The 21558-nt window shown below is 43.2% G+C and overlaps 1 protein-coding gene across 4 annotated transcripts in view; it reads right to left on the bottom strand.

Annotated features, from left to right (window-relative positions):
- PTPRM (protein tyrosine phosphatase receptor type M) overlaps window positions 1-21558 on the bottom strand; it is a 746863-nt gene that overhangs the window by 98446 nt on the left and 626859 nt on the right. For all 4 annotated transcript variants that reach the window (XM_082668014.1, XM_082668012.1, XM_082668013.1 and 1 more), the window contains one exon: window positions 3570-3657. In XM_082668014.1, coding sequence (XP_082524140.1) covers window positions 3570-3657 — 88 coding nt within the window. The remainder of the gene's footprint in view (window positions 1-3569; window positions 3658-21558) is intronic.

Genomic DNA, 21558 nt, shown 5'->3' on the forward strand with positions numbered 1-21558 from the left:
TACACCTTAAATATAGACAATTTTTACTTTAAAAATACATAAAAAAAGACAACGTGTGTGCGGGGAAAGCCTTCAGAATGCCACGGCAGCTGAGGGGTAAGATCAGGAGACTGGACAGAGCTGCCTGGGCACAGGACATCTTTCTGACATTGTCCCTACAAAAGCACAAAAACAACGCAAGCTGATGGAAGAAACACTGAAAGAGCCCAACAGGTGAGGTGGAGGCAGGTGAGAGCTGGAAAATCCACCCCCTCTGGGATTTATCAGGAATAAAGGCAAACTCTCCAGAAATAGAGCCCATGGTCACAGCCCGTGATAAGCGGGTCGCTGTGCAGAATCCTGCTGACAATTAGGGAGCAATGTAGCGCCTGCAATTATCCACAAGTTCATCATTTCCAACCTGAGACTTCCAAATGCTGCTTTTGTTTTTCCATTTTAAATGACCTACTGAGTCCACTAAGCTGAGGAAGGGTAAGGAGTAACAGAGAAGAAAGATGTGATTTTTCAAAGGTAACAACCATCAGTGATGTTTTTGTGTGGCGTTTAAGTTCATTTCCACAATAGCTGGCTTTTTAGGAAACTGGGACATTGAGAAGGTTCATGAGTTTCCCATGGTCACTTGGCTAATACATGGTGAAACAGACTGTGAACTGTGTCTTCTAGTTCCCAATCCTAAATTCCTCTTTTGCCCCCAAAGGCTTTTCCCTTAGTCATTTACATTGTCCTATTAGTTCACGTGCATCCTAGTCTGGTCCAGCCCACAGACAGTGTACATTCATGGGGGTGGGAGGTAGATTTAAACCTTCTCCACCTCTGACAACATTCTGCTGGACACACAGACCACAGCCAGTGCCTGCCTAGGGCGACGAAATAATCTGTCCTAAGTGCAGGGTCTTGAGAGTTGAAGATGATCTTGGTGGTGACGCCCATTCTGAGCTAGTGATGGTTAGTGATGATAGGCTAACAATTAATACATAAATTAGACCCTGACCCCAATATCTTTCTTAGGCAACAGATCTGAAGCCATCGAAGAAGAATTTCTGCAGGAGGCCCACAACAGCGGCAGTTCCAGAATTTCAGAACGGGGGCCACAGGGGGTCAGCCTGGGGGCTGGAGGACTTGGCTTGAAGCTGCCTTCAACAGGGAGTATACTCTTTGTACTTAGTTTGTATATTTATTTGGAGGTGGCCTGGGGAGATGAAGAATGGGGATGAGGGGGGTGAAGGTCTTCTCAAGCTGCCTCTTGTCACAGACACTGGCCTGTGCAGGCAATGATGCTAATGGTCGGTGGGGACTGACTATCCAGCATCCACTGGGTGGTGGTTATAAGAGCTGCCCCTGGGTTGGAATCTTGTCCCCATCTTATTAACTGTGTAACCCTTTCACCTTCTTTATGCCCCAGTTTTCCTCTCCTGTAAAACAGATAAACAATGTCACAGGATCATTACAGGGAGTGAGGGAGTTAACAGGTGTAAAGGGCTTAACAGGTGTAACAGGGGTGTCTAGCACATAGCAAGTGCTCAGCAAATGCTAGCTTTTATCACCTTTTTCTTTAAGCATTCAAAACTATTTCTCAAGCATCTACCAAGTGCAGCCGTCAAACTACACATTGGGAAGGAGCAGAGTCAAGGTCACACTGAACAGAGGCAGGCCGGGTCTCTGAGCACAGCCCAAACCAGAGCCCTGGACGCTGCTCTCCAGATGCTCGGTGTGAGGCCCACACCTCGGCTATGGCGGCCGCAGGACAAGGGCTCACTGACATCTCTTCCACCTGGCGTGGGTGGCATGGCTGCGAAGTGCCCATTTTACCTCGGTGGGCCTCCTTGGAATTAGTGGCAGAGCTGAAGGAACCCTGGGAAGGCTCCTATAAGCCACTTTGAGAAATCTGGGTTCTTCTGAGGGTGTGAAACTTCAGCAGGCTCGCAGAGAACACGAAGGAACTTGGGAGGATCTATATTGGCCAACGGACTCTTCCCATGACCCCTCTCTGGCTGGAAATAATGCTTTCCTTCTCTGAGCCCCTGCAGCACACAGCACTGTACACACAGCTCCAACGGACTGCGTCCTGGTGCAGAGAGACCAGACTCACAGTCTCTCATCTGCCTGTGCTGCTCTGTCCTCGGGGCAGGGACATCGTCCCCATCACCCTGGGGTCCTCGGGGGGGCCAAGTGTTGACTGAATTCACTGAGGGGCAATGAAGCCTTAGATCTCAGGGGAACATCTTCTCTCTAAAAATGAAGCTCTAAGTAAATGAATGCACAAGACTCCCGAAGCTAGCACTTGCCATCTGCAGAACCAGTGGTTTGGCTTTGTGAGTGGCCAAAGGGAAAACAGGCCACAGGCCCAGTTGGGATGGTTCATATTATATGTAAACCCCGACACACTTCTTTTTAAAAATGAAACACACTGTAGGTCTGCACCATCCAATATGGGAGCCCCTTGTCTCATGGACGATCTAAATTAAAAATAATTAAAATTGAATACAATAGAAAATTCAGTTCCTCGGTCACACCAGCCACATTTCAAGTGCTGGTATGGTGAGGGCTACTGCACCGGACAGCACAGACACAGAACATTTCTACAATCACAGAAAATTCTACTGGGTGGCGCTGCTATAGAAGCTCAACTGTCCTACCAAGAAAATGTTAACTCAGGCAGATAAAATCTAACCGCACTTCCACAATCAAGAAAGATAATATACAGCTCCGCTGGAGTAACCAAACCTTTCAAGTTTGTTCTCTTACAAGTAATAAGGGAGGATGAGCTAGGTGCTCTATATTTCACATTATTGTTGTTTTTTAAATTTACATATCTTTAGAGATGGTTTTAATTCCGTGAGTACCTTGTCAGTACCTCGGTGCAGTCACGTGTGGCTTTGAGCAGTTTAATGCAGGGGATGGATGGCTTCAGCCATGGAAGAAGGAAGCTCATCAATCTACCAGGCATCCCGGCATCGTTACGGAACGTTAATGAGGTTGGGCTTGATTTAAAAGCCGTCCGAGGCATTATGGATTGGGACCATTCCTCTTCATAGGAACTGAGAATTTCTGAGATATCATCCTAGCTCTTCTGCTAATGAGTGTTGTGATACAGGGACTACCATTTAACTTCTGAGTTTCAGTTTCCTGTCCTCAAAATGGGGCTATTACTGACCTCCCTACCCCAAGTGTCCTGAGGATTAATGAGCTCACGTCTGCTGAGAAGCTCCTGGCAGCGGGGCGTGCTTCGAATCATTATGTCTATTCCTTCTCATGGAGCAGATGGGAAGCGTTAGATCTGTTATGTTTACTCCCTCCAAAATGCATTTTCTGTCTCAGCATTTGAACATTACCCAGGTTACCCGAACCTTCAATCTAAAAGTAAAAGGAGCCCCACAGCAAGACACACGGACATAGCGGGGGTATTTAGGTAGTTTTTCCTTTCCCTAATACGAGCATCACACCAGCTTTTCCAGCGGGATGAAGGTAGTAATTGCACTGCAAATTCTTGCCGCATGAGGCTGGTGGTCGATCTCAGCAGATGTGAGAAGAAAGTTACATCACAGCACGATGATGCTGTCAACACTTACATGCAATAATATTCCCATATCTGTTCTTCATTCTGTTTTCATCTTTCTTAGCAGAGTCCCATGGTGCAGACTGCCCTTCAAAGAAGCTCTGGAAGAAAGAGACAAGTGACGTGACGAGTTACAATTCCGTGCGGTAAACAAACACAGGGATCTTAACGACTGGGGGGTGTTCTTAAAAAGTGTACAAGGGTCAAGGAAGGAAAAGAATATTCACAGGAATGAAATAATGGATTATTAAACTACTTTATATCTTAAATATCTCATTTAGTTTTTTGTTGTTTTCCTTTAGTTAAAATGCCACAAACACGGATGGGGGCTGAAGAGTAAGCCCACAATTTATCTGTACCATCCGCTGAAAATGGTTGGGTGTTCATCCCCATCCCACCTGAATATTTATTACAGAAAATTTAACATTTCTCTCAATTTCTTAATTACATTACATCCTTTCAATATTCTCCTACGAGATATAAAGATATCATTTTTCTTCCCAACTGCAAACTGAAGGAAGGTTATTTTTGGTTAAATCTGTGAAAGTAGGTAAGCTAAGACTTCACGACTTCCAGCCTAAAATCCTCTAAGAACTTCTGCCAGAGTTTTCATTTTTAATGGAGCTTAGATGTCCATTTATTTAAGGATTTGGCATTATTATGCCTAGGGTCTTTAATCTTCATGTTATTAGTCAGATATACATTTTTCTGTTCAAGTTATAATGAAAATGTCCTCTGCTATCAGTTGACAAATGAAAAAAAAAGCTGGGATTTTAATTTCCACTTTAGTTCACGTCCTGTTTCACCTTCACGTAGTCAACGCTACAAGGAGGTACTGGGAAGAAGGATGGTAGCAAGAAGCATTTAGTAACACTGTTTTGTTGTCTTTTCTGTACCTACTCTTATATTTCCTGGCACCAACTGGGAGAGGAGGGAAGAGCAGGCGGAAGACACAAAGGCAGATCACGTGTGTGGAAACATCATTCTAAAATGCTCTGGGGTCAGAGAATGTGGTACCAGGAACTCACATCCTCAAACATGCCCCAGCATGGCTTTCCAAGGTCCCTCTTTAGAACGGAAGCTCCTTTATACTCCTCTACTCTCCATCCCCCGCTAAAGCGCTTGGCCATCTTGGCCATTGCTGGCAATGGCCACTAGTGAGCAATCAGTCTGCGGTCCAATGGGACCAATTCATTATTCCTTTTCACGGGTCCACTTGTGTCTTATCAGCTGAGCTGCTCCTTAGTGCGGTCGGAGTGGGGACACACCTGCTCACAGACCCCACGGGGAGCCCTGCCGCCTGCAGGTAGCTCAGACCCGACCACACAGTGCACAGTGCTGGGCATACCCTACCGTCTCTGCCCCAGGCTGTGGATGTCCCCAGGCAGGGGCTGCGTGGTCCTCATTTTTGTTGGTGTGGAGCCCACGCTTCGTGATAGGAGTCCGATAATTAGTCATTGAATGAATGAGTGACTGCAGTGTCTGGGGGCCGTCTGCTGGGCTTTGATGCCCAAATAAAGCTTGACTTCTGCAGTGTGGGGGTCTGCGGAGTTGGAGTACTTGGAGACCTGCACAGGTACTGTCTGCAGGGTTCATGATGTCCGTCTGTAAAAGTGCACGTGCTTCATATATACAATGGAATATTACTCAGCCATAAAAAGAAACGAGATTGAGTTATTTGTAGTGAGGTGGATGGACCTAGAGTCTGTCAAACAGAGTGAAGTAAGTCAGAAAGAGAAAAACAAAAACTGTATGCTAACACATATATATGGAATCTAAAAACAAACAAACAAACAAACAAAACCATTCTGAAGAACCTGTGGGCAGGACAGGAATAAAGACGCAGATGTAAAGAATGGACTTGAGGACACAGGGAGGGGGAAGGGTAAGCTGGGACGAAGTGAGAGAGTGGCATGGACATATATACACTACCAAATGTAAAACCGATAGCTAGTGGGAAGCAGCCACATGGCACAGGGAGATCAGCTCTGTGCTTTGTGATCGCCTAGAGGGGTGGGATAGGGAGGGTGGGAGGGAGATGTAAGAGGGAGGAGATATGGGGACATATGTATATGTTTAACTGATTCACTTTGTTATAAAGCAGAAACTAACACACCACTGTAAAGCAATTATACTCCAATAAAGATGTTAAAAAAGAATGTGCATGTGCTTTCTGTGAACTGCCGTGTGTTAAAGCTGCTGTTACCTTACAGCTCGGCCCTCAACAGAGACTGGCTGGAAAAGAGCCCTGTCCTGACTGTCCCCCTTGCACTATTAATTCCACACAACAGAACATCAGGACACACCATTTCATCACATCCAAGAGGGAAATGATAACACTGCAAGCGTAAGAGTTAGAGTTTTAAATTGCCATTTTATTTTATTATTTATTTTTTAAAATTGAAGTATAGCTGACTTATAATGTGTTAATTTCTGCTGTACAGCAAAGTGACTCAGTTATACATATATATGCATTCTTTTTTCTATTCTTTTCCATTATGGTTTATCTCAGGACCTTGTTGTTTATCCAGTCTATATATAATAGTTTGCATCTACTAACCCCAAACGCCCAGTCCACTTAGTGTGATAATCCCTAGCTGCGTCCCTGTTGATGCAAATGGCATTATTTCGTTCTTTTTATGGCTGAGTACTATTCCCTTGTATATATATATTATACAACATCTTCTTCATCCATTCATCTGTCGATGGACATTTAGGTTGTTTCCATGTCTTGGCTATTGTGAATAGTGCTGCTATGAACATATGGGTGCATGTATCTTTTTGAATTGTAGTTTTGTCCGGATATATGCCCAGGAGTGGGATTGCTGGATCATATGGTAATTCTACTTTTAGTTTTCTGAGGAACCTCCATACTGTTTTCCATAGTGGCTGCACCAACTTACATTCCCACCAACAGTATTCAATTGCCCATTTTAAAGTAAGGTACCTTAGTCATGGTCACTGTTGACACTTCATTATCATAATAGTTTTTACATTGTATTTATCATTTTGAAATAAAACCATGGAGGCAGACCAGGATCAGATGCACTACACGCTTAGAGCTGTATTAACAGATTCACAATATACATTGCTAACTGAAGGGTAAGATACTGTGCAATGCAGGACAAAAACAAATACAAACATTTTCAGGATTATTAATAAATTAAGCTAATAAAAATACAGTGAAAATCGTTAGTTAATTCCATCTAGAACAAGACCGTTATAGGATAGGTAAAGGATTTATTTAGACATGTAACGTCTATTCTGCCATAAAATATGCATTTAAAATAGTTTCAGGGATTTAAAAGTCATCCTCTTTTTCTGAAGTGTCTTTGTTACTCTATGAATGACAATTATTTTACCGTTGAGTAATAACTATTATTTGACTTCCCTTATAACAATTTAATTCTATTAATACTTTGAGTTTGTCGTGATGTAATTACAATTTCATTCCCCTCTGCCTTCTCCACCCATGTGAAAGTTTCCAGACTTTGCTATTTTCATGGGAAGATGAAAAAGGGACCTGACTCTGAAGAAGACCTGGGTGTCTTCCAGTAGACCCACGGCCACTAGTTGACTCCCCACAGGATGAGAGACAGACAGACAGATGGAGGGGGGTCAGCAACGGATTAGGGAGGAGGCACTTGCTCCACTAGTACAAGGAGATCCTGCTGGGTCACCGGAGACAAAGCCACCCTGAGCCACACCAGTTCCTTCCCATTCCTGACAAACAGACGCTTTCCGTGGGGGAAGGCACCCACATCACAGCGGGGTTTCTTTAGCATTTATGGTGAACACAGGAATTCCAATAGCCCTTGCTTTTAAAAACAGTTGTTTTTAAAAAAATTTATTAACTTTTGTTTTATATTGGAGTCTAGTTGATTACCAATGTTGTGCTAGTTTCAGGTGTACAGCAAAGTGATTCAGTTATACACACATGTATATATCTATTCTTTTTCAGATTCTTTTCCCATTTAGGTCATTACAGAGTGTAGAGCAGAGTTCCCTGTGCTATAGAGTAGGTCCCTGTTGGTGATCTATTTTAAATGTAGCAGTGTGTACATGTCAATCCCTAACTCCCAATCTATCCCTCTCCCGCATGCCCTCCCCCCCCCCGGTAACCATAAGTTCGTTCTCTAAGTCTGCGAGTCTAAAAAACGTTATTTTAATTTGACTGTTCTCATTAACTGGTGACCAGAAAACAGACAAAATCAACAACGAGATGATAACCAATCTCCCTGCACTTGACCTCTGCATGTTTTTGTGAGAGTGGGGCCGATGCTCTCCATCTCTGAGCACTGACCACGGGCATCAGTACATGAGCAGAATGAAGAGTCCATCGTCTTGACTACTATTCATGAGAGCAGCAGCCATGGCGGACCACCTGCCTGCTTTACTGCTGCAGACAAAGACCCCAACCAGATCATCGCAGACCAGCGTGAGTCAGACCTCAATGCTTTCTGACCCTTAGTCCACTGCTCTTCCTGGACCACCCCTCCCGACAGGGGCTTTGGAGGGGATACAGTTAAATCTAGGTTTTCCAACCTAGATCGTATCTCCTTGTCTCCAAATGAAGGTTTGCAACAAGACAATATGAAAGATGTCAAGTAAACTTTGCTTAACTGTCGACTGCTTTCACAAAATAGGAAATTTTCTTATCTCCTAGGATAATGTGATCGTTGCAGGGAAGCAACAGCAGGAGAGCAACAGTAGAAGTGGGATTTCTTGCCATGAGCCTCCCCAACTTTCCATCCAGGAATTATGTGAATCAGTTTAAGTGGCAGAATGTATTTTTCTTAAACAAAATCAAAATCAAAACAAAACAAAACAAAAAGCTGCTTCAAGGAAAAGATCAGATGACTGGTACCATCCACAGTTTCCTGACTCTCTACAGATCTGGTGATCCGTCTCGCATTTTCTGGCACAGTTTTGCTTCCAATTATACAGCCAGTCTCCCCATGAATACATGCCCATGAATACATTTGCATTATGAAGACCATGTGTTCTTATCCTTGGCTTGTAAAGTAAGTAATATACCTAATGGGGAGCCCAGAGAGAGGAAGAAAGGGCTTTCTGGATTGATCACCTGGCTTTGTTTTCTTTTGTTATGGAGATTGTCATTTAAAAACATTTCTAAGATAGACCCAGTTTTAAATGTCATGGCTTTCCATTAGCATACATTTTCAAAATAGCTGAGAACATATTTACCTTAGACTTTAGATTCCCTCTTATGCCTGCAGTAGGACAAAAGTCAACTGTTTAAATTTCTACTTAGAAAATAAAACTTTATCTATTGCTCTAGAGCCATTGGGCAACTCAGAGAAGCCGTGACATGACATATGCGTCTTTTGCATAGTGAGCCCCTGGCTGCCTTCCTGGCTTGGAAATTCTTTTTATTTATTGGCTGCGTTGGATCATCGTTACTGCATGCAGGCTTCCTCTAATTGCGGCGAGCAGGGGCTACTCTTTGTTGTGGTGCGCGGGCTTCTCACTGCGGTGGCTTCTCTTGTTGTGGAACACAGGCTCTAGATGCACGGGCTTCAGTAGTTGTGGCTCACAGGCTCTAAAGTGCAGGCTCAGTAGTTGTGACACATGGGCTTAGTTGCTCCGTTGCATGTGGGATTTTTCTGGACCAGGGTTCGAACCTGTGTCCCCTGCATCGGCAGGTGGACTCTCAACCACTGCGCCACCGGGGAAGCCCCTGGCTTGGGAATTCTGAGCAAGAATAGCAATCAGGGCAGAAATGCAGGTCATCAGGGCTATAGAATACCACTTCCTGTGTGGCCCACAGCAAGGCCTGGCACAGACGTGAGACTCCAGAGGCAGAAGTGGCTCTTCCTCCAGGCCTCGTCTTCCCGAGGGACTGAGCCTCCTCTGATGACCCTGTGACCTACCACCTTTCCTTTTTTGCAGACCATGAGCTGAACAGGTAGTCACTAATAAACCCACCAGTGAAATGCGCCCGAGGAAAATTAAGTAATTTTGCTACACAATCATTCTACCACGTCCTATGTCACAGCCCTTCTGGCTTTTAAATATCTTTTAATAAATGAAGCAAATCAACAAACGTTTCAGACAATTTTCTGCTGTGCATTTTTCTTGGGGTAAGAACAAAAGGTTCTTTGGCTATCTTTTTTTATCTGCAAGAAGGTCAAAAGCTGGATGTGTTCCAATAAAACTGCATAAATTCAATTACTGAATGCTTTCAGAAGACTCGTACTCTGAACCAGTATTCCTGGGAAGTAAGTAATCACCACATCATTTATGTGGCTCTAGAGAAGAGCTGTTCCTCTCACATTTACTGGAAGGAAAGCCAACCAGGTTTTGAATCCTGCTGTTGCTGAGAAAGTGAGAGCTCGGGTCCTTGAAGGAATTCCTTCAGAGGATTCCTGAGCACATGAATTCTGGCCGCTCGGGGGATACCTGGCTTACCTACTCCTAACATCTCCCCCACCCTTAAGTTCACGTTTTAGTACAACCTCCAATTCCTCCTTAACCTCTCCAGTTTTTGCTTGACAAAAGTTATGAGCAGGTAATGGTTAAAATCCGATTCAACCACAGCACAGGCGTTTCTTTGCAGCTGAAGATGCCCCATCCTCGGAGCAACTGCGTAAGGACCAGCTTGGGAGACACGACAACGGCCCATGCTCCAAGGATGCTTTTCACAGGAGGGATTTTTAAATACAATACGCACATTTAGGCAATATTTAGCGTTCAGGGCAGATTTTTAATATGCAGATACAATTTAACACACCAACTATGGACTTTTTATTATGAAAAAAACCACTTTATGTTATTTTGGGGATTGAAGTTAATGGTCTCACTGCACCGTCTGTTAGAATTTTCATAAACAGACTTAGGCTTTGACTCTGCTTAAAATGTAATTAAAGTGTTTCCTCTGACTACCTTAGCTCATATATACCGAGAAAAGGCAGCAAACCGGGGAACCGCTCTGCAAGAGTAATAAGTCTCCAAAACAATAAAAATGAAAGCAGGCTAAGGTCCAGCGAATACCAATGGCTCCACGTAAAGATGCTGCACGCTCCCTGGGCACAGAGAAGAAGGATGTGGAACATCTCACACGCGGCCATTTTTTTCTGAACAGGAAACATGTTTTTGTGATTCAGTAACCTCCTTCCTACCCCTCACACCACCATCATTTCCCACAGGATATAATTATACGTCGCAGTTGCCCACCTCAAGAGAATGTTACTCCAAAATGCTGCAGTCAGTTAAAAATGTCACAGCTCCCAGATATTAAAAAAGGAGAAAAAAACCCCAAACCCTATTCAACAGAAAAGCTGCCGGGAAGGACGGGATGCAGGTCAAGGCTGTATCTAGTGCACGGTGTGTTCTCAGGCAGTGCAGGGTCGAGTTGTTTTTAGAAGCTTCTGAAATCGAAGTTTTCCTCCCTTTCTCATATGAATAAAACTGTGCACGTAAAATGACTAAAATCATCACGCAAAAAGAAGGAAGATGCCCTCACTGGGGCGTGCAAAGTCTCTGAACTTCTTTGTTTTCTAGCCATACACCTCTTTGGGTTCTTCCAACGCTGCATTTTATTTGGTCTATATAAACTATTTATTGCTATTGCACTAAAGCCACCTACGCTTGCCTGACAGGCCGCAGGGTGGAGTGTCGATGGGAAGGTGGCCCTGGCAGCTCGGGGCCAAAGGTAGCGGTGGCCACCAGTCACTGTCATCATCAATGTCCCGGACAGAGGCAGCCAAAGGGAGTGTGTGAGCCTTCAAGGGCAAGAGAGGTGAAGGCTGGGTGAAACAAGAACCTTGACCCAGGCACTGTTATTTCTAAACAAACTGAAATCGAAATGCCAACACGCTGATATCTTTAAGGAACTTGCTAATTAATCTCAGGACTTCAAATGGCCATGTTTCAGTACAATGTAATTCAATTCCAAATGTAATTTCTATTTTGCAGGATTCAGCTGGTGATGCTCTAGGCAACAGTTGCCATATTGCCTTCCTTTACCTAACGTCTCTTTCGTATGTGATAATGGACTTGAGGTTTAGACCCTAAAATATTATGTGATGTTTTAGTGCCCAGAAACATTTGTACCCTGACATTTGACTGAGCTTAAAAATGTTTTTTATTCTGTTGGATATTACTCTGAATGAGTGACTTTTCACAGCAATGTCTTATATGAATAATATATGCTTATGGCATCTTTGAAGTTCTACCAGGCAAGTCTTTATTTCTACCGTATAGAGAAGGGAATGTAGAATCAGAAGGCATGAAGTGGATTGCCTGCAACCACGCAGCAGGGAAGCAGAACGGCTGGGGCCTGGACCCAGGGCTGCCCGGCTCTGAACCCTGTGCTCCTTGTGCTTGACCACCTAGCTGGCCGAGGACGCGTGCCTTTGTGCTGACTGCATCACACTGCACACGCAGCTTTCTGAAGTCGCCCTGGCCGTGGGTCAGAAGTCGCCAGGCATTTTTGGTTTCCACTTTTTGTGGAATAATCCTGTTGGATGACACACAGCTCTCTTGCCATCTGCACAGTGATTTTCCCGGGATGTGAAGCCGTGTGCACCCTGGAGGGACCCTCAATAGACCTGCTTTTCAGGAAATCTGCCCAATTTCAAAGCTCCTTTTCTTTCCACCTTCAGAATCATTGCAGTACTAAGCTCCCGCTAATGATGTGACATACCCCTCAAGTGAACTGAAGCAGGAAAAAAAGTCTGAAAACCACTGATCAAGTGGGCAGAGAGAAAAATAAATACTCTTCAGCTCAGTGGTGGAGAAAAAGAGGTGAAACAGTAACTTCGAAGCCTGGGTTGTTGCTGAACATTCCACAGGCAAGGCCAATATCTCACGGAATCACGAAGACTGAGGCATAGTAAGGTGGCTTTGTCAAAATGGATTACAGACCTAATGTAAGACTGGAAACCATAAAGTCTCTGGATGAAAACACAGGCAGAACTTTCTTTGACATAAATCATAGCAATATTTGTTTAGATCTGTCTCTTAAAGCAAAGCAAATAAAAGCAAAAACAAACAAATGGGACCTAGTTAAACTTGTAAGTTTATGCACAGCAAAGGAAACCATCAACAAAATGAAAAGAAAACCTACAGAATGGGAGAAAATATTTGCAAATGATATGACCAATAAAGGGTTAATACCCAAAATACATAAACAGCTCATACAACTCAACATCAAAAAAGCAAACCACCCGATTGAAAAAGAAGCAGAAAACCTGAATAGACATTTTTCCAAAGAAGACATAGAGATGGCCAACAGGCACATGAAAAGATGCTCTACATCGCCAGTCATCAGATAAATGCAAATTAAAACTACAATGAGATATCACCTCACACCTGTCAGAATGGCTATCATCAAAAAGAACACAAATAACATATGTTGGAGAGGGTGCGGAGAAAAGGGAACCCTTGTACACTGTTAGTGGGAATGTAAGTTGGTGCAGCCACTGTGGAGAACAGTATGGAGGTTCCTCAAAAAACTAAAAATAGAACTACCATATGACCCAGTGATTCCACCCCTGGGTATATATCCCCCTAAAATGAAAACACTAATTTGACACAATACATGTACCTCAATGTTCATAGCAGCATTATTTACAGTAGGAAAGACATGGAAGCTACCTAAGTGTCCATCAACAGATGAATGGATAAAGAAGATGTGGTACATATATACAATGGAACACTATTCAGACACAAAAAAGAATGAAATTTTGCCATTTGCAAAAACATGGATGGACTTGGAGGGTATTATGCTAAGTGAAATAAGTCAATCAGAGAAAGACAAATATTGTATGATATCACTTAAATGTAGAAAAACCAAACCAGTGAATACAACAAAAAAGAAACAGACTCATTGATATAGAAAACAAATTAGTGGTTACCAGTGGGGACAGGGAAGGTGGGGAGCAAGATAGGGTAGGGGATTAAGAGGTACAAACTAGGGCTTCTCCGGTAGCTCAGTGGTTAAAAATCCGCCTACTAATGCAGGGGACATGGGTTCAAGCCCTGGTCCAGGAAGATCCCACACGTGACGCAGCAACTAAGCCCATGCGCCACAACTACCGAGCCTGCACTCTAGAGCCCGCTAGCCACAACTACTGAAGCCCGCACACCTCAACGAAGAGTAGCCCCCGCTCACCACAACTAGAGAAAGCCATGCACAGCAATGAAGACCCAAAAAAGCAGCCAAAAAAAAAAAAAAAGAGGTACCAACTACTAGATATAAAATAAATAAGCTACAAGAATATATTGTTTAACACAGGGAATACAGCCAATATTTTATAATAACTATAAATGGAACATAACCTTTAAAAATTGTGAACCACTACATTATACATCTGAAAATTACATAATATTGTACATCAATAATAAATAAATAAATAAATAAAATATCTATACAAGAAAGGGGGCTATTTTGATATATTTGGTATGAGTTTCAGTCGAGCATTAATTTTAAGAGGCAGAGGGTAGCTGTTTGGGGATAGTCAACCCTTTCCTGGCATTCATTCCTCTTCCCTTTGTTCCCTGGAAGGAAGCTTAGTGACACCCGCTGTGCTCAGCAGGGCCCAGTGACACCTCCCATCTGGTCTACCTTCTCAGGCCTGGAAGCTCCTGTCCCACACACGTGAGTGAAACCAAGCAGGACCCTATGGTCCTTCCCCCCATGTCCTCCACTTGCCTTTTGTCTGTAGAAAAAGTTTAGCCAAAGAATAACTTTAATCAGAGAAGTGAGAAAATGGAGAAACAAAGGAAAACAGTCCAACAAGACTAAACAATAATAGTTTAGTCATTAAGCAAAGTCAAGAACCTTCAGTTCCTCCTCAAGGGCTATAGGTAATGTTCTGAGCCATCTCCTGTGAGCTGTCTTATAGATACTGAAACCTCCACCAGGTGGAAGAAGTTAACTACATTATGACCAGACTGTAGCCATGACATAAGCTGCCACAATTCCGAGGACTGGCCTCAAGGAAGTGGGAACAAACCAACCCTGGAACTGAATATTAACGGTACTTAAAGCAATCAAGATAACTCTGGTCAGACCACCGATGACCAGTAACAAGACGACGGTCAAGGCTGACTGTGCTGTTTCTGCATGTAGCCCCCTCCCTCCGTCTCTGAAACCTCTTGCCCACTGATTGTCAGTTGCGGGGGAGTCAGCCTTTGGACAGGAGTCCCCCACCCTCACCCTGCCCAAGTTGCCGGCATCCGAAATAAAGCAAACTTTCCTTTCCAGCAACCTTGCCTCTTTACTGGTTTTTGAGCGGCGAGCAGCTGGACCCCACTTTCAGTTTCACGAGGATGTTCTCACCCACTGATGCTGAGGAGGCAGCAGAGAGTTTCGGGGAGTCTCTTGTCCCCTGGCACTTGTCCCCTGAAGGGGGCCTGAGACGGATATTCCTCAGTGTGAAAGTCAAAGGCTGCATGTACAGACTCATCCTTCTAGATGGTCCCGATAGGGTCTCTGCTGCTTCTTGAGCAGGGAGGATGGGGTAGCAGAGGTGCTACACTGCAAGGGATTTACAGCACTGTTTATATGTTTATATTCACTACATAAATCTTGGTCCAAGTTTACTTTTTTGATTTGGGCATGCCTATCTCTGATCACAGTCACAGGACATCATGAGATCAAGCAATTTTGCAAAGGTCCTGGAACTTGGTCCTGGCCCTGTCCTCACTGCATTACCCTGGCACTCCCAAGGAGGCCCAGTCATCAGATGGGGTGTCAAAATCGTGATGCCAATGAGCGGCTTGTCACAGGTGGCCACCAAAAAGGGGACTGCTCTGCTTTCAAGGCAGGTGAATGCGACTGATGTAATTGCTGTGCTGCCTCTCTAAATCAGTCTGGGTTTGAGTCCTTCCTCAGACAGCACCACCATCTTTCGGAGAGATAAGGATTTTCATTTCCCCTCAGACGCAGATACTGCCAGGGTCTGAGATGTTAATACAACTCGAGAGCTGTAATTTCCTCTACCTCTGTACCTGCCTTGGAAGAGTGATTTGTCGGTGAGCCTGTGCTAACAGTGCCCAGATCTTCAGAGATGAGCAACGGTCCCCTTTGGCAAAAGGAATCCTTGAAACATCGAGAACAAATGGATGCTTTTGCAGAAAGCAAGCTCCTCCTTTCCTTCTGGGACTAGCCAGAGAAGCTGACTTCCACTCACTCCTGGTCTGCATTACTGCAGTAGCTTCCTACCTGGTCACTTCACCTCCCTGTGGTTTATACACTTCTCCTAGGGTAAGCTTTTAAAAAAGCACGTGGGCACCTGCCATGTCCCTATTTGAAAACATAGCAAGTCTCCCTACTGACAACAGGGCGGTCTCAAGGACCTAGAGACTTGACACGTGCAATGCACCAGGTAAACAGGAAGTGCTCAGTCAGCGCTAGCAATTACTGCTGTTCTAACATTAGAGCTTCAGACTTCGATGACAGTAAATCCTTACTGACTTTGCTGTCAATTTTTGTTAGCGTCACCCTGACAGTGTCCTTTCCATTGTTTTCCTCTATGTTTTCCCTCCACGGATTCTATACAGCATTTAGAAATGGGGCGATTATTGTTTTGTTCTTTCCTTTCTGTTAAAAAACAAACATCTTTTCCATGGTATTTCTTGGAGAGCTGTGAGTTTTAAAATGTCCTCATCTCACAAATCACAGCACAGACGCTCCATCAAATGTGGCTGAAAATCTAAGGACACTTTTTTAGACATAACAGCCTTGGAAAGAACAAGTATAGCCGAAAAAGGAATTTTAATGAGAGGTTTGTGACTCTCTCTTTGACATCTATTCATTTATAAAACCTATCGGCACCGTTCCCAGGCTCTTCCTGCAGGACCCGAGACACGAGATTCACGGTAAAAATTTAGAAGGGAGGAGTATTTTAGAAATTAGGAAATCAAGGTTAGAAATACCTTTTCTAACAGTTTAGTGAAGAATAATTAACATCTCAATGTATTCTGTCAGAAAGTTTAACTTTTCTTAGAAGCAAACATTCTTATTGAAAATTACAACATATTTTGAAATTGGAGTCATAGCTGCTTTCCTTTATTGACTGATGTTTGCACAAATGTCATTTCTTATTGAAAGTTGGGTATGGCGGTTCCCTAAAAAACTAAAAATAGAGCTACCATATGACCCGGAAATCCCACTCCTGGGCATATATCTGGAGAAAACCATAATTTGAAAGGATGCAGGCACCGCAATGTTCATTGCTGTACTATTTACAATAGCCAGGACATGGAAGCAGCCTAAATGCCCATCAACAGAGGAATGGATAAAGGAGATGCGGTACATTTATACAATGGAATACTACTCAGCCATAAAAAGGAACGAAATAGTGCCATTTGCAGAGACGTGGATGGACCCAGAGATTGTCTTACAGAGTGAAGTAAGTCAGAAAGAGAAAAACAAATATCATACAACATTGCTTATATGTGGAATCTAGAAAAATAGTACAGATGAACTTATTTGCAAAGCAGAAATAGAGTCACAGACGTAGAAAACAAACTTATGGCTACCAAGGGGGGCAGGGGTGGTGGTGGGATGAAATGGGAGATTGGGATTGACATATACACACTAGTATGTATAAAACAGATAACCAATGAGAACCTACTGTACAGCACAGGGAACTCTACTCAGTGCTCTGTGGTGACCTAAACGGGAAGGAAATCTAAGAAAGAGGGAATATTTATATACGTATAGCTGATTCACTTTGCTGTACAGCGGAAACTAACACAGCATTGTAAAGCAACTATATTCCAATAAAAATTAATAAAAAAATCTGGGGACACCATCACCCTAGGTGTCCAGAGACTTCTTGTGACACAAGTCTTGGCTCTGAGCCTTAGAATCTGGGTGTGAGGAGGAGACTGAAAACAAAGTTGAAACAGTGAGGCTGCACCAGGCAGGGCGGGAATCTTGGTGGAAGTTTCCATATGCTATCACCCCTCCCGAGAGAGGGAACCCCGAAAGGACTAGCTCATCTCTCAAAGCAGATCAAACATTAGTGGCTAAAATCATCTTACCACAGACCTTGGGTGGAATGCTTTATTCATCTGCATGTGCTCCCTACAAACTCTCATCATCTTCTGAAGATGCTTTTGGTTTGGGAAGTTGCAGGTGGGTGGAGGAGAAGATGAAACAAAACTCCCGAAGGCACGTGGGGTTGACAGAGTAGCTCCACGAGCTCGTCCCAAGTCTCAGTCCCTGGGTCCCGCCTTCGCTATTTCCCCTGTCTTCTCACCTCTTCCCTCTAATTTACTTATTTAAAGTATTATATATTTAAATGTTCATTTGGAAATGAGATTTCATATCACTTCAGTAAGTGGAAGGCCAAAACACACACCACGGGTAAAGATAACAGAAAAAGTAAAGGCCACAAACTCACAACAACGATATCAATCCTGCCTGGCAGTGCTGCTTAGCCACATTCTGAGCCCGAGGCCTCTTCTTCCTCGGGAGAGAAAGATGCTCTAGCCCCAAACACAGGCTCATGGATGAATCAATCAAAGGACCAAAAGAACCAACTGGACAGGCAGTCACTTCCTCACCCTGCATATCAGCACTGTTTATTCCTCATGAGTGGACCTCCTAAAAGCCACCTGCAAGTGCACCTGCTGCTTGCATTTCACAGTTGGGGGAACTCTGAATTCACCTTCAGTCTTGGCTCCCAACACAGGGTGCAGAAGAGGAAAGAGCATGGGATCTAGGACCAGAAGACTGGGCTTGGAATCCCAGCTCTGACTGATTCCTAAGCGTGTGGCCACAGGCCAGTTACTGAATGTGGTTTTTAATTTATCCAATTGGAATACTCTAATAATTTAAATTACTTAACAGCATTGCTTTCAGTATTCAAACCAATGAATGTCAGTTAAGAGAGCAGGTAAGGAGCTTATACACATTAAGTGCCCTACAGCTGTCATGTAATCAGTACGATGTATGCCATGCACAGGGCATTTGAGCATGAAGGCCAGTCTCCTCCCCTACCAGGAGCCCCAAGGGGCGGAGCTGAGCCTCTGCGCACCCTTGGTGCCCAGCATCCACCCGGCACACAGGCGGAGCTCTGTAAGTATTAGTGAACGAACAGGTGACAATTATAAATCAGAAGATTCCTACATTACAAGTGTACATTAATTTGATGTTTTTGAGGCTTGGTTCTTTAAAAAGTTTTTAAAAAATGATACGCTTTTATTTGGTTTTAAATAAATTACTATCATGATTAAGAGAGTACTACTGACCCAGAGAACTATATTCAATATCCTGTGATAAACCATAATGGAAAAGAATATGAAATAGAATATGTATGTATAACTGAATCACTTTGATGTATACCAGAAGCTAACACAACATTGTAAATCAACTATACTTCAATTATTAAAAAAAAAAAATAGAGTACTACTGAAGCGGCACAGTTTACAATGGAGGGCACTGAACTCAGAATTTTAAAAATTCCACCAATGTTCTATAGTGTAATTTGTTTTTTTTTTTTTTTAGGATCGCAATCTGCTGAAAGGATAACAATTAGTTTAAGTGAACCAAGGTCAGATGTTAAAAGGAAGTAGCAAAAAGCGTATTTAGAACGTGCTGATGCTTTAAAAAACGGAGACTTGGCCCTAAGGAACCAGATATTAGATGAAAACCTTGGGGGCCTGCGGTTCAGTTTTTTATTTAGAACTACAAGGTTTGGGATTAAACTGAAAATGAGATGCTTAATGCTACTAGAAGTAGTGCCTCAAAACATTTTAGAGAAGGCAAGAGAGTTGAAAGTAAAGTAAACTCAAGGGTCAATACTGAAATGCAAACAACAAAGATCTAATGCCCTTGGAGGAACTATATTAACATCTCCATCATAAGACAGAATGAACTTTCACACGATCGTCAGAGACTGTTGTTTCAGCAAAGAAGACTTCTGAAAGGGGATTTGAATTTTTACCAAGAAGAAGTGTGGGCAGGAAAAAACTTTGGCTCAAAATATTTTGATTACATAATTATTTTAGTGAAATCACCATAAGCTCTCAATTTAGTAGTATTAATAAGAATGCCAGATAATATGAAATAAATGACATTAATAATAATACAAGTTAAGTGCAGCGTATTTGCTAAGTTCTAAGTACTATTCTAGGTGCTTTACCCATAATATCTCATAGATATTATTACCCATAATAATAAAGCCTTATTATTATCCATGATAATATGTATGTTATTTATCTAAAACATCTCACAGACATCTTTTCTTTACAGAAACGAATCCTTCATGCATTTTCTTGTTACAGCTTTTACTTATGCTCAGGGAAAGAGATTTCAGTATATTCATAAAAGTCAACTTTATTATTATTATCACCAGTGAGTTAAGAAATAATTATGTTAGTAACCAATACCTTTGAATTTTAAATTATACCAAAAAATAACTTCTGAAAAATTGTTTATCTTGAAATACTTCTAGGCTCACAGGAAGCTGCAAAAATAGCTCAGAGAGGTCCTGGTTACTCCTCAGTTTTCCCCAGTGGTTACCAATGGTTACTACATAACTGTAGTGTAATATCAAAACCAGGAAACAGAAGTTGAAACGACGTAGGCACCATTTTATTGGGAGAGTTTAAGTTTTCATTTCTCTGTAACGAATGCCCGGGAGTGTGACTGCTGGGTTGTATGCTAAGGGTATGTTTAATTTTTTAAGAAACCGCCACACTCTTTTCTGGCGTGGTCCCATTTTACATTCTCTGGAAATTTATGAGAGATCCAAGCCCTCCACATTCTAACCAGCATTTGGTACTGTCCCTACTTTTTATTTTAGCTGTTCTATTATGTGTGTGTAACTCTTCATGACCTTAATTTGCATTTTATTAATGGCTGATCATGGTATCTTTTCATGTGTTTATTTGCCCTCCGTGTATCCTCTTTGGTGAAGTGTCTTCCATGTCTTTATCCATTTCCTAATTGGATTGTTTGCCTTTCTACTGTTGAGGTTTGAGAGTCCTTTATATTTTCCAGATACAAGTCCTTTGTCAAATATGTGGGTTGCAAATCTTTTTCTCAGTCTAGAGCTAGTCTTTTTATCCTTTTAGGATCATCTCCCCCAGAGCAAACGTTTTTAATTTCCATGAAGTCTATTTTCTTGACTTTATTTCTTTTATGGATCATGCTTTTGGTGTGACATCTAACAACTGGTCTCCAAACCTCAGGTCCCCCCAAAATAACTTTTATTGGATTTAAAACACTGTGGAAATCTGTAATGCCTGATAATTAATCACTAAATCGAATAGTAATGAATGCTGAAACGTGGACATTGCATCAGAGACGGCAGTGTTAAGTGTCAGCACGTAAGTTGGGAGATGCCTTCGTGAACGTGTCTGAGGACCCCACAAGGCTCTCTAGGATGACCTTGGGTTCCTTCCCTTCCCTGCTTCCTTCTCTGCCTCTGAATGAATTGGGAGGTGGCCCCCGTTTCCCAGGGTTACTGTCTGTGACCTGCATCCTTTCTAGAGGAAGGAGGATGTTGCAGACAAGGCTGAGGCAAAAGAAGCTGCTGACTGTCAGCCCAAGGCTCAGTCGAGCTCCCTAAACAAGGCAAAGGCTCCATCCCTGATGCTCGGCTCCCTGGGGGCACCAGCCACACGGGAAGCATAAGCAACACACATGGCCGTGGCCACAGCACTGGAGAGAGCATCTTCTGTCATCCCAGGAGGGCCAGACTCTGCTGATGTGGGGGTCAGGAAGGTGAACCCTGCAACACGCATCCTACTGTAGGCTGAGGAGAAGACAAAACAGATCTAGAGGAAGACAGGGGAAGGAAGGAGAGCTCTGTGGATCTGCCAGGATGCGCAAGAGCCCAGCTGTGCCAAGGAACAAGTGGGAAAGGCCAAGAAAGGTACGAGAAAGGAAGAAGTAAAAAGGAGAGAATGGAAGCAACATTGGCGTACGTCCAAGACAAGGGCACAACAGTGGCCTTCTATGCCTTCCTAGGATCCAATTCCGTGGGGGTGTGGTGTGGCTCAGCAGGGGGGCCCTT

Source organism: Grampus griseus (assembly GCF_964374135.1).
Source record: "Grampus griseus genome assembly, chromosome: 12".
Taxonomy (NCBI): domain Eukaryota; kingdom Metazoa; phylum Chordata; class Mammalia; order Artiodactyla; family Delphinidae; genus Grampus; species Grampus griseus.